The sequence below is a fragment of the Micromys minutus genome (genome assembly GCF_963924665.1).
Source record: "Micromys minutus genome assembly, chromosome: 11".
NCBI lineage: Eukaryota > Metazoa > Chordata > Mammalia > Rodentia > Muridae > Micromys > Micromys minutus.
Genome location: NC_137980.1, coordinates 20,989 through 34,743, shown reverse-complemented (window position 1 = coordinate 34,743; position 13,755 = coordinate 20,989). Strand labels below are relative to the sequence as shown.

Here is a 13,755-nt window from a genome sequence, read left to right as displayed (position 1 = left end):
TTTACTCCTTAAGAATCTCAAGCTATTCTTTCATTTAAATGGTTTCTGGCCCAAATTTCCATTTTGATGTGCTAATTAATAGGAAAGCAACCTGATTGTACCAATATAAATGTGCTTAATCTTTGCCAATTGCCTGCATTTTCAACATTCTAATGGTATATAGAATCTGGCTTTCCAGCCCTGCAACCCTAAATATCCATTGGTCTTCCTCTCAGCACCACATCTGTTTGGAAAGCTGGCCCATTCTTTAGATTCTAGTGAAAGACTTTCCTGCCCCAGAAGCAAGATGGCGCTACAGGCTTTCCTGTGCTCTCACATGGGTCCCAGATACCCAGTAGAATAGGATGTTATTATCTTGTGGTGTCTCTAGAGCTCCTTGCCTTTCATATGTAAGCCTATGGATTTTTCCTCAAATGTCTGATGTTCTTTTATTTTCCTAAAGCTTTGACACTCTCATTAGAGAATACAGTTCTATACTACAAAGCAACAACATTAACATTGCTTGGAGTAGAAAATCATAACATGAAAAAGTATCTTTTTCTATTCATATGAAAAGTGAAAACAGGAACAGAGCTAGATACCAAGAGTTTGCAAAGAACACAGCCCTCTAGGGTACACAAAATTTACTTGATAAAGGGATCTTTCAGGTGTTTAATAACAGGCACAGACTTGTAATGTAGACATGTTTATCTGGGGTTCTGTGTCCCTCTGCCATAGCTACCATAATGAAAATAAACGCTCTTTAGGATCCTAGAAAGATTATTCTACCCTTGACTTCATTGAATGGAAATCAATTTTGAACATTGAAACCATGAAGAGTCTGGTGATGGTGCTCAGTGGCTGCACCACAGCTGCACCACAGCTTCAGTTGTACTTGATGCAGTAGCCAGGATCCATGAGACAAAGAAAGTAGATGAGTGGTTTTATTCCTTGGGCATGGACATCTTTCTACCTTATAAATCAGGGAGAGTGCTACCCACATTTGCCTTGAAGAAATGGCTACTCAATGGAGCTAACCTCTAACAATACAGGCTCTGAAAATACTACTATTCTTTTGGATGTCTGTCTGTAGGACCTGGAGTCAGAAATCTCACACAGCTCTCTGGCTAGATGGGGGTGACCTCTGCCACCTCTGCCACTGGGTCTGGCTGGCACAGAAGAGCTCAGCTTCACTGCTTCCACTGGTGGGATCATCAGGGCACGTTTCTCCCACTGCCCTGGGACACCTAGCCAGGCTGAACCCAGCCAGCAGGAGGGTGCAAGAAGCTTCGAGAGAAAAAAAAAAAATCTCCTCCCAATCAGCTCCTTAGAACAAAGGATCTCAGGCATTGGAATGTTTCTTATATTTTTGGTTGTGAGCCTAGCCTTTAATGGCTGAGCCATGTCTTCAGCCCTGGAGAAATGATTCTTACTTGCGTCTTTTTGTCTGTTTTTTTTTTTTTTTTCTTTTCTTTAACTTTCAACCCAAGCTCCCATGTATATACAGTAAGATTTGGAGTCTGACAACCGGTACTTCCTATTGTCTTGGCCTGAGAACTAGAGAAGACCTTGTCTACATATTTGGAGGCGGTCCTGCTTCTGCCTCTAGCTTCTGCCTAGTTTACAGGTCACATCTACCTATGGGTAAGGGACTTGAGGTGTAGCAAATGCCCAAAGGGGCAGTGTGGTGCCTATGGCAAGGATTCCTGACTTTCGGGAGTCCAGGAAGCTACCTGTTGTCTCACTCAGTGTTCCTGAGGCTTCTACCTTCTCAACTGAGTATCAGGATTCCCATTATGTACTGAGTCCCACATCTGTCCAAATGTCATACGTATGACTATAGGGTGTGTAGTTAATGTTAGTAGATGGTAATTATTACTACTTAGATTGCAATATAATACCATTTCCCCTTTCCCTTTTTCTCCTTCCAAACCTTACCATATAACCCTCCTATTCTCTTTCAAATGGCCTTTATTTTCATTAATTGTTACATGAATATATGATCACTCTGTATAATGCTACTTGTATGTAGGTTTTCAGCTTCTTTATTTTCTGTCATGCATTCAGGGTTGACTATTTAGTTTGAATAACCAACTGAAGTGTTCTTTCCTCAGGAAGATTTATTTCTCCAACTCTCAGCATTCCTTAGTTGCCAGCAATTTTTTGTTTAGGGTTGAAGCTCATTGTAGGCTCTCTATGTATTGTTGTTCTTGTTCAGCTCATGTGTTAGTGAGGCTCTATGGATGTAGCTTCCGACATTACTAGGAGATGCTGTATGACTTTATTTGGCAAAGCTATTCACTCAATATCCTCATAAAATAACAGGGGAAAATGGGGTGAGAGCAATTTGTGAAGGGAACTATGTGCTGAGCCTGGTGTGAATTCCTGACATTACCCTCTCATGTGCATTATTCATACTGAAAACCTGAACTTCCTAAGGAACATTGTTTTGTTTGGCTATCAACAAACTTGAAACAAAAGCATTGGTTCGAGGGAAAAGGATGGCAGGAAACATAACTGTCAGGAAATAAAACCAAAGGTAATTGAAATGTTGAAGTACTGCACATCACAGAAAAGGGCAGATTTCCCAGGAGCAGATTCCATTCATACTCACCAAGGGCATGTTGGAGATGGCCAGGTGCCTTGGGTCCCTCTTTATCTTGATGGAAAAACTTGCCTTGAGGGCAGGCTCATCAAAGCAGGGGAAAGCCATTCTAGCAGCTGTGGGTTCAAACTGTGTTGCTGCAAGTATTCTACAAGAAGTGAAATAAAATCAATACAGTGCAACAGGGACTCCAAAGGAGGTATTTGTATTGTGTAATTCCTGGAGTTAATTTAAGAACCTTTAATATTACTACTTATTTATTGATTTATTTATACACAGGGTCTTGCTGTGTAACCCTGGCTCGCTATGGAGAATAGGCTGGCCTCACAGAGATTTACCTGCCTTTGCTTCCCAAGTTCTGGAGTCAATAGATAATTTTTTACAGTACAGAGGGGCTATGGAGATAGCTCATCTGGTAAAGTGTCTCTCCTATAAGCATATGGACCTGAGTCCAAATTTCTAGGACTCACATGAAAAATCTGTGTATGAAGACATGCAGTTGTAATCTTAACATTCAGGGGACAAACAGACAGCTTCCCAGAGATCACTGGACATCCAATTTCTAATTAGTGAGCACTAATCAAGTTTAGTTGCTCAATAAAGAATGAAAGAAAGAGAAGTGCACACTAAGAAGACATATTATTTTGACCTTGTCTGCATATGGCTGCATACACATGTATACACACATGTTGATACAAATACAAAAGAAAAAGTCCTATAATAAAATCTCTTTTAAAAAATACACAGAAAAATACTGACAGTAGATTAACAGCTTTAAAATACAATGAACTCTAAATTGATTAGAATATCCTCAAGGACCAAGTGGAATCTCAGATATAAGCAATTCAAAAAGAAAACCTACATATCATTAATAAACATGACTAAATTTTTCTACTTTCTTAACCATTAAACTGAGGAAAATTTTCACTATGTTAATCCTACCTATCCATGACCATGGGATATCATTTTATGTTATGATACTTTCTTCAGTTTCTTTCTTTAGGGACTTGAAGTTCTTGTCATATAGATCTTTCACTTGCTTGATTAGAATTACACCAGATTTTATACTATTCATGGCTATTATAAAAAGTGTTGTTTCCCTAATTTCCTTAACTGCTCATTTATCATTGGTATAACAAAGAGACACTTACTTCTTTGAGTTATTTTTGTATCCAGCCACTTTGCTCAAGGTGTTTATTAGCTATAGAAGTTCTTTGGTAAAATTTCTTGAGTTGTTTATGTATACTATCATAATCAATTGACTTCTTCCCTTCCAATTTGTATCCCTTGACATCCTTTATATGTTTTACTACTCTGGCTATATCTTCAAGTTACTATATTAAATCTATAGGGGCTAATTGATAGGGAGAGGGCAGCCTTGTCTTGTCCCTGATTTTAGTTTTATTGCTTTAAGGTTATCTTCATTTAATTTGATGTTGACCATTGGCTTCCTGTATATTGCTTTGATTATGTTCAGGTATGTGTCTTGTATCCCTTATCTCTTTAATATTTTTTAACATGAAGTGGTGTTGGATTTTTCAAAGGCCTTTTCAGCATCTAATGAGGTTATCATGTAGGATGATGTCATTATACAACAAGGCGGGTTCAGAATATCATTGGATGAGAAGAAGGGCGAGGGAAAAGTCAAGGAAAGAAGAGGATAAGGAGGAGCAGGGAGAATCAATATGGAGCCAGAGGAGGAGGTTCTAGTTCCAGGTGGTCTTCATTGGCGATAGGTAGATATAATTATCTCTCAGGGTTTCTAGGGGTCAATTTGTTTTATCTAGGTGGACAGTTTACATCTTCATCAATTGGTTACAAGCTTTTTGTGTGGATAGATTGTGGACTGAAAATTTAACATGTAAATCTATTTGATACGTTATTGATTGTTGAGTCATGATTTTACTGGGCTATGGAGAATGTGAGCTAAGTTCCTGGCTGGTAGCTGACAGCTGGGAGAGGGCAGCTCATGGTCATCCTCCTGGGTCTGAGAGTACTCAGGGACAGCGTGGAGTCGAAGAGATAAAGATACCCTGCAGTGCCATATGGCCCTAATGGTGATGGCACTAGTGCAGGATAAAAGGTTACCACGTTTATATTTACTGAAACATTATCATGTGATTTTTTCCCCTTTCAGTTTACTTATCTGATGCCTTGTGAAGAATGTGTCATAGGTTTTGTTCAGGTTAGAGTTCATGGCTCTTGAGATATACTGGTATCTTTCAGAAACTTAAGCAGTCTCTTCAGTAGTGAAGTATTTAAGCTGCTTTGTGTTTTTCTGTATGTTCCTTTAGAAGTAAAGAAAGCATGAAAGTTTAACAGGACAATTGGTCTTAGACATTATTAATCTTATGGATACCTGTAGTTTGCAAACTGAGGGGGGGTCCCTTCAGGTATCCTGGCAAGGATTTGAACCCCACAAAGAGATAAGAATGAAAAACTGTTGCAGATTGATTTTGTCAACCTGAATCAGATTCAGAGGAGTCTAATAATTTAAGTCCAGTATAATTTGGGGAAAAAAAAGTTTCCTGGTGTAGTACAATCCCCATTACCCAAGGAAACATAATTACATTGAAACGAAACTTAGTATACATGTCATTTCTTCCAGGATGTTTTCTAGAGATGTAACACTTTTACTAGCTTAAGGGCTTATGGATCTGTCCTGATCTCCATGTAGTATAAAGATAAGTTTAGCCACCTTTGGTCCTGGTTGTAAGAACTTAATATGGCCTTTCCCAAGAGATAAAACAGATTACTAGGCTGTTAACCACATTCAATTCTCATCTCTCTAGATGGAAGAACAGGTTTTTTTCATCTTTCTCATTAGAAAGACAATCGGTGTCTAATATTCTTGCTTTCCCTGGAGATCTGTGGACTCAAGGACTTCCTGCTATGCTTCTAACAGCAAATATAAGTATCTCCTGGCAGCTACAGCTACAAGCTAGCACAGACCTTTGCCAATGAAATAAAGCTAAACTGAGGATACTGAACTGTGCCTAAAGCAATATGACTGGTATTCTAATTTGGAAGTTGCTATTTTGGACATATAAGGTGCAGGAAGGATTATTGAGGACCAGGAGAAAATAGAGCTGGGATGCACCTCTCTGGTAAGGGTTATGAAGGATGAACAGTTACCACCAGATTCTAAGGAGAAGCAAGGAGGGGTTGCACTTTGAGTAGGGAACACAGCTTCCAAAACTAGGAGAAAATTTAGACTATTCTAAGCGACCTAGTTTGTGGCACCTGTTACAAGAGCCCCAAGAAACTAATGCATACTCAAAAGAATTAAGATATTTATTATAGCTCAGAAATATAATTATGTGAGCAAATAAATATCTACCATCCTGGAGCTGAAAAGAAGAAAATTGAATCAAAAATAAAGCCAAAAAGGTAAGAGAGGAGATTTAGTCATTTTTAACAGCATAAAGATGATAATATGAACAAAATTCAGCATGAAAGGGGAAATTGAAAGGAACAGCATCTAAATAATAGATTTAGTGTGGGCACACTTGAAGCTGAAAATACCCATTACCTCATTTCCCCTTCCTGTGTTCTGTAGGTGCTCTTATAGAATCCATGGAAATTCTCAGACAGGTTGGCAGCATAGTTGATGATAACTGTGTACAGGGACCCAGCAAGGAGTGGCTGGGCAGCCAGCAGTGCAACTTGCTCATGAGCAGAATATTCCAGGACCTTCAGTGGTTCTTCAGACAGCATCTCTCCACCTCCTCTCCTAAGAGTGGCCTTAGATATTTGCAGCTGGTAACTATGCATGATAATGGTGCTGGTGGACTGCCTAACTGTGATTTCTACTTCTGTTTTTCCACAAAAAGTCAGAGTGCTGAGGTTTGCATGAATCATGAGATCATAATGAATTGGGGTGATATACTCAGGAAGTCGCATGTTATTCCAAGGGAATGGGACCCCATTACTAGCTTTTGGAGATGCTTTATCACTGTTCTGACAACAAGAAGAAGATGACACAGCTAAAAAGGTCAATACTAGGTAGAGAAGAGAGGGCATGCTTGCAAGTGACTATTTGAGGAGCAAAGACACCATCTTCTTGCTCAAATTACCTACAGGCACAATAAAGACAAAATATACAAAAGCAAATATAATTGTCAGTAATATTCAATGTTATTATGACATGTCATAATGCATGTCATCATCAGACACAGATGGAATGTTCCAAAAGTTCCAGATATTTAAAATCACCTTCTGTTTTCCATTGGAAGCTCTGTTCATTCTTTTTATTTTTACTGAGACCACCTCAACTGTGGTTACCTGGACAGCCTAAAACTTGCAGCATAAACTAGCTGGCCTCCAACTTGTAGTTGCTCTGCCTCTGTATGTTAGTACTGAAACTGCAGGCACAACTGGCTTCAGATCCACTAGAATCATTTGACTTTCAAATTTTAACTCCATTTTATTTAAACCAAGATACTAGAATAAAATAGGAAAGTAATAGGACAAACTCTACCAAAAAAGGAACTATTAGTGTCTAGAGTAGGTCAATAATGACATTTGGCAATAAAAGAGGCAAAGGTGGTCAGGCAGAGCTATAGCAGAATATGACCAAGTCACATTGTTTATATACATTCATTCTTAGGAGAGTCCTGTTGTGCCCTAGAGTCAGAAGCTTGCTTTGCTTCCATTTCTACAATGATGCCAACTGACCCTACAAGAGCTTCACCAGCTTTAAAGTTCACTTGTCTACACTAAAATGAGGTGTCCACAACACTAAGCAGGGGGAAGAAAACAAGAATCTAGACTGTTCAGCTTCTGCAGTCAAAAATAGGCCTTGTAGTCCAGCCATCCCAAGTAGAGAGGATATTGATCATTCATGTACAAATAGAAAGCACAACATAGTGTGGTGGAGTGTTTTAATAACAACAACAGTAATAGCTCGGTATTGGTATTGGGAAGAATAGAGCCATTTACAAAGCAAAAGAGTTAGTCTCACTGCAGTGACTCTAGGATGCAAGGGTCAGCATCTGATATTAGCCTAGAAGGACATGTTAGATTTGGAAAAAAGCATGAAATTTAAAGTGCTACTTGTGTGGTAAGCAGGTCAGGAACTGACTTCTTTTAGAAAACATAACAGAGAAAGAATTGGAATTGTCTCCCATCCAAGTATTTAACAGCTCTAACCCGGCTTAGATTCCTAGGTCAGATGAAATCAGGTGAGTTAAGGGTGATATTACCATAGACTAGGCAATTCATGTGGAATGAAGAGTATTACAGAGAGACTTATAAGAAAAAATGATTATTCTCAAGAAAACTTATATAAAGATTATACTTACAGCCTAATGTAAGTAATGCCACATCCTATACATTTTTGCTGCATGACAAATGCCACAGGATATAAAGCATATGTGAACTTTATGAGCATTTAAAATCTATCCTTCAGAATCAAGCATATTTCATTATCTTACACAAACCTGTCTCTATCAGTTTTCAAGAAGAGCTTGAGAAAATGGTCCTAATTCTCTCAGACCCCTCTGGTTGCTGGACATTTGAACTACATTAGAAATGTGGATCCCTAAAACAGATCATGCCCCATGAGAATTTTTATTCTAAGATACAAAGGTTCGCAGATCTGGCTGCATGTTAATATCACCACAAAAGGTTTTATATTGTTAAAAATAACTAAATCTACTTTGCTCTTTTTAATCTCATTTTTTTCATTTACCTTTCTGTCCTCCAACTCCAGTAGAGCAACCACCAATTTGCTTATATAACTAGATTTCTGATCTATAAGTATTTTAATTATATGAACTGCAAATTGACATCACCCAAATAAAATTTCTAGGAGGCACTCAGCACAGATATAATGTCATACCATTCCAGGCTTTGTTTTAATTTTTAAAACATTATAAAATACTTTCCTTTTTCATGCGATGAAATTGAAGTTATCTATTGTTAATGTGTGGTAGGCTCTATCAACTAACTTACCTCAACCCAGAGAGTCTGCCATTTTAGAAATCTTATTTAAGCTGCATGTGGTGATTCTGACGTTTTATGCTCCTCAGGGAAGTTAAAGGTAATTGGGTGATTTTCCACTTGTATTAAAACACTGATTGTAAAGAAATCAAGCAGCAACATATATGCTTTCAAATTTCCCACAGTATAATCCAAACTTCTGTAAACAGTAAAGTTAACATGCACTGATAATGGCTTATCATTTCTGACAAATTATTTCAATGCAGAATTAAAATTGTATAAATATGCTAGAATTTTTGTCTTAGGTACACTTTAAAAAGCTACCGATTCAAGTCAAGGGACATTTACAAATCTAATCAGTAAAGGGGTGGGAGGTGGGAGCTTTGACAATTGTGGCCAATTAAAAAAGTTTTTAAATTGTTGGCCATATAAGGAGCTGACAGGAATTCTGGCTTTCAGAAGAAAACACAGTATTTCTTTCCAAACCCGGGTTACCTAAAAAACTGTTACCAAAAGCTTAAGTTAGTGTGTTCTCTTGTTCCTTCCCTTCCTCTTAGGAAATAACCATTCCAGCAACATAACAGAAAAGACACTCATTTTGCTCAACCTCAAAGAAAGCTTTTTCTATAAAGGCCACCACGACTAGCCATGGGATTATGGGAGTGGGAGCAGGATCCAGAAGAGGAGCAGGAGGGGGAGTGGGGTTGGAGTGGGGCCCGATTTGGCAGGGAGTACAGGAACGTGAGAGGGAGCTTTCCGGACACTCCCTGCCCTCCACAGCTCTTCTTCGATTTTCTGGAAACACCTCAAGGTGCTCTCCACAGACCTGCACTCCCCTCCCGAGATCCGCCCAGCCCTCCCTGGTCGCCATTAGGCTTTAGTGGGATACAGCGCTGGCCAGTCTCCAACAGCTAGGCGGAGCGTGGTCAGCTACAGACAGTGACTCGAGCCAACAAGCGCGCAGGCCTCACAGCCTGGGCTTTCTCCAGGCCGCCGACCGGGCGGGGCGGAGCTGCTCCGCACTGCCGCGGTCCGGCACTCCTCCGCAGGCTCCGACTCTTGCTCCCGACTTACCGGGCCAGTCCTGTCCGCTCGACCCCGGGCCCCTCCGAGCCAGAATCCACCCCCAGCTGCACACAACCCGGTACCGCGCGACCTCACCTTCACCAATACTGTCAATCTCACCGCCCGGGACCGAAAGTGAAAATGAAGTTGGGAGGCAAGGGCACGTGGGGCCTGAGGCGGGCGGCAGGCTCAGATCATCACCTGCTAAGGCGCTGAAAAAGAGCCAGCCCAAGGGCGCGGTCTAGCTAAGGCTACCGGCACACAAAGTTCTGGTTCCTGATAGGGATTGAATTCTCCAGGGCTGGCAGAGCACCAAGCAGGGAGGCGCACCCACCAGAACGTGGACTGTTTTCTCCTCTACTTCTCATGGTGTATTAGATCTTTTTGCTAACTTCATTAAGGGAAGAAATGGAGCAATGTCCAAAGGTAGTGCTCAACAAGGCATTCAGACTGCCTGATCTGCCAAACTTGGAGGGACACCCATTGGATACAGATTTTCTCAGTGAGCTGAGAGCCTTGCCTCACCCCCAAAAGATACAATCCCGGAAGTCAAATTCTGGGTGCTCTGAGGTTTTCTATACAGCGTAGATACCTTAAATGTTGGGGGATTTTTGGAGGTTAGATTTTGGGGGGAGTTTAGAGATGGTCTCCAGAACTTCCCTGCCCCTAATAAGGAAGACACTGCACTACAGAGGATTGCCGCTCTTCCCGGAAACTACAGGGTGGCTCTTGACCATCTAAAAGGGGATCTGATGCCCTCTTCTGGCACATAGGTGTATATGCAGCACTTCTTTATTTAAAATAAGTTTAAAGCCAGTTGTACACAGAAGCAATAAAACACATATTTCTAGTTCTGGCTGTTCCCCAGGCTTTTGCTTAGGCCTAGTTTTCAGTCTCCTGCCCACTGAGAACTTGACATCCAAGCTTCTGAGCATTGTCTCTCAACACTGTTTTCAATGTTTCCGTTTTGTTTTTTTTTAATTTTTTTGCAAGAAAAATATGTATCACCAAGGACATTTTTTATTATAAAAATAAAACACCCCATCCAAGATTCAAGTAGAAAGAAATTAGGGGAAGGTTTTTATTAAAATTCAGCAGAATTATGGGGGTTTCAGAATCTGGTAATTTCTGTGATGGTTGGCATTACTATGTACCACTAGTTTTTAAAGTCTCCAAGCATCTCTAAGAACTCCCAGCCACCTTAGCTTGTTCAGAGCCTTGTATTGCATTAATTTACATTTTATTTTTATGTAATGGTTTTTCTTTTGTTACTAATAAACTTTCCTTTATGATCATTCAGTCTGTCTTTCCCCTCTCCACTCCTTCACAAGTCTTGTGGGTGCTAAGCATGTGGTTCTCAATCGCTGAACTGTATACATAGCTATAAAGACATTTTTGAAGATCAGTATAGCAGAAGCAAATGAAGCAGAAGAGTTGAAGCTGATACAGAAGTCACCTGAAATTACAGGAGGAAATAGGTTCCTCTGTGAACTGGGCAAGAAACAGCTGACCATCAGGCAAGTAGAATGCAAACAGTGCTGCGCACTCTGGCTCAGAGTTACAATTAGTTGTTACACTGGTTGTGGTTTCATCTTTAGAATCAAAGAACAGTAGAAAGTGTAAGCATGAATTTGGAAGCACCCACTTTCAGTTTTAAAACACTACCTGGGATTTTGCAAAGGCTGATCTTGGACTTCAATTTTTAAATTTTAAGTTAGTTATAGAATCTGTGAAATCAAAACTAAAAAACTGCCAAACTTAGTAACTGTCAGAGGAAAGAGAAAGGGTACATAATTGATAGTTTACCTACCATTAGATAGTATTTTGAATGCAAGCCACAGATTTCGATTGCTTGTTCATTCTCTCTCTCTCTCTCTCTCTCTCTCTCTCTCTCTCTCTCTCTCTTTCTCTCTCTCTCTCTCTCTGTCTCCCTCCTCATAACAGAAAAAGCTACATTCATCCATTATTTTTTTGCTTCTGATGACTCCTGCTGCATGTGTGTAACTGACTTAGTTACTATTCTATAACTTTGAAGAAACACCATGACCAGGAAACACACACACACACACACACACACACATGCACACACAGCATTGAATTAGGGGCTTACTTACAGTTTCAGACGTTTGGCCCATTATCACTATGACAGGAAATGTGGTAGCAAGCATGGCAGGCATGGTATTATAGCAGTTAAGAGTGACATCTGATCTACAGACAGATAGGGAGACACTGAACTTGGTGTGGACTTTTGAAGCCCTACAGCCCAGCTTTAGAGACATACTTCCTCCAACAAAGCCACACCTCCTAATACTTTCACATAGTGTCACTCTCTGATAACTAAGCATTTAAATATATGAGTCTGAGGGACCATTCTTACTTATTCAACCACCACAGTAACCCACAGACTTCTGAGTCCTAAAATTCAAATTTGAAAATAAATAATAATGAAGCTTCCTTTATTGATATTATTTAATAAAAAAGATGACACTTTTTTATAAGACAAGTTGTAGCTTTAAAAAAATCTATGGCATTGTATTTACCAACAGAAAAAGAGAAATGGGTATCTAAGATAGAGTAAAAGAAAGAATATTTTAAAGCAGACTCTAAGTTCATTAGAACTAGTCAATTTACCTAAATGTTACATTTTGAAAGTAGTCATATGTAACCTAGGTCACTGGATCCTCACTATAAGAAGTTAAAGCCCAGATTTTGTGGGATTTCTGAATGTCGAGCGTCCAGTGCTTATACATGCCTGGCCAAAACCGAGACGTCTCCAAAAGTGTGACTAGGAGGACTGAAATTTTTCAGAGAAGGCCTGATGGAGGAGCTGAGACGTGCATTAGAGCTGGGTGACAGGAGTGAGCATGGCCTGTGCAGACCGGGCTGCCAGAAGGAGCGTAGGACAGTAATGGCTATGCAAATGCAGCTTGAAGCAAATGCAGATACTTCAGTGGAAGAAGAAAGCTTTGGTCCACAACCTATTTCATGGTTAGAGCAATGTGGCATAAATGCCAATGATGTGAAGAAATTAGAAGAAACCGGTTACCATACAGTGGAGGCTGTTGCCTATGCACCAAAGAAGAACCTAATAGATATTAAGGGAATTAGTGAAGCCAAAGCTGACAAAATTCTGGCTGAGGGAGCAAAATTAGTTCCAATGGGACTGAATTTTACCAGCACCAGTCAGAAATCATACAGATTTCTCCAAAGAGCTTGACAAACTGCTTCAAGGTGGAATTGAGACTGGATCTATCACAGAGATGTTTGGAGAATTCCAAACTGTGAAGACAGAGATCTGTCATAGGTTGGCTGTAACATGCCATCTCCCCATTGATCATGGTGGAGGTAAAGGGAAGGCCATGTACATTTACACTGAGGGCACCCTTAGGCCGGAACGGCTACCAGATAATGTAACATACACTTGAGGGTTCAACACTGACCACCACACCCAACTTCTTTACCAAGCATATGCACTGCTTATTGTAGACAGTGCTACTGCCCTTTACAGAACAGACTACTCAGGTCTGGGAGAGCTTTCAGCCAGGCAAATGCATTTAGCCTGATTTCTAAGGATACTGCTTCGACTTGGTGATGAGTTTGTTGTAGTGGTGGAAATCAGCAACCAGGTGGTAGCCCAAATAGATGGAGCAGTTATGTTTGCTGCAGACCCCCCCCCCAAAAAAAAAAACCCACTGGAGGAAACATCATTGCTTATGCATCAACCACCAGGCTGTACCTGAGGAAAGGAAGAGGGGAGACCAGAAAATCTATGACTCCCCTGTCTTCCTGAAGCTGAAGCTATGTTCACTATTAATGCAGATGGAGTGGAAGATGCCAAAGACTGAATCATTAGGGTTTCTTTCCTGTGATAAGCTTCTAAATGCTATATGGCTACCAAGGAGGACTGTTCACTGGGCTTCTTCACAGGTTCGTGTTGTGACTGCCAGGGCATAGCTTCCAGGAAAACAATTATCAGCTTTCTGGTAGCAGAAACATATCTGATCTGAACTGTATGTTTCTTTTATAGTATATTAATAACGGGTTTCTTTGGTGTTTGCAGGAGATGTATGAAATAACAGATGTGGTACAGTCTATTATCTTCCAGAGAAGTAAACCTGGAAAGCTCTGAGTACTCTTTTACTTTCAAGAATGGGAAAATGCCT

At 40.2% G+C, this 13,755-nt stretch overlaps 1 protein-coding gene and 1 pseudogene across 3 annotated transcripts in view; one reads left to right on the top strand and one right to left on the bottom strand.

The window, feature by feature from the left end:
* The window catches only part of ERAP1 (endoplasmic reticulum aminopeptidase 1), a 34,831-nt gene extending 25,034 nt beyond the window's left edge, over nucleotides 1-9,797 (bottom strand). Inside the window, exons 1-3 of one of the 2 annotated variants that reach the window (XM_080925211.1) lie at nucleotides 9,689-9,797; nucleotides 6,117-6,660; nucleotides 2,594-2,732 (exon numbers count right to left, since the gene is read on the bottom strand). In XM_080925211.1, the coding sequence (XP_080781337.1) occupies nucleotides 2,594-2,732; nucleotides 6,117-6,607 (630 nt within the window). In that variant the 5' untranslated portion in view covers nucleotides 6,608-6,660; nucleotides 9,689-9,797. Of the gene's footprint in view, nucleotides 1-2,593; nucleotides 2,733-6,116; nucleotides 6,661-9,601 lie in introns of both variants that reach the window. The other variant, XM_080925212.1, reaches the window with a different exon arrangement.
* Nucleotides 9,798-12,500: 2,703 nt separating this feature from the next.
* On the top strand, nucleotides 12,501-13,437 carry LOC308426959 (DNA repair protein RAD51 homolog 1-like; annotated as a pseudogene). The gene has a single exon. The product of its transcript is annotated as a DNA repair protein RAD51 homolog 1-like (transcript).
* The last annotated feature ends 318 nt before the right edge of the window (nucleotides 13,438-13,755 follow it).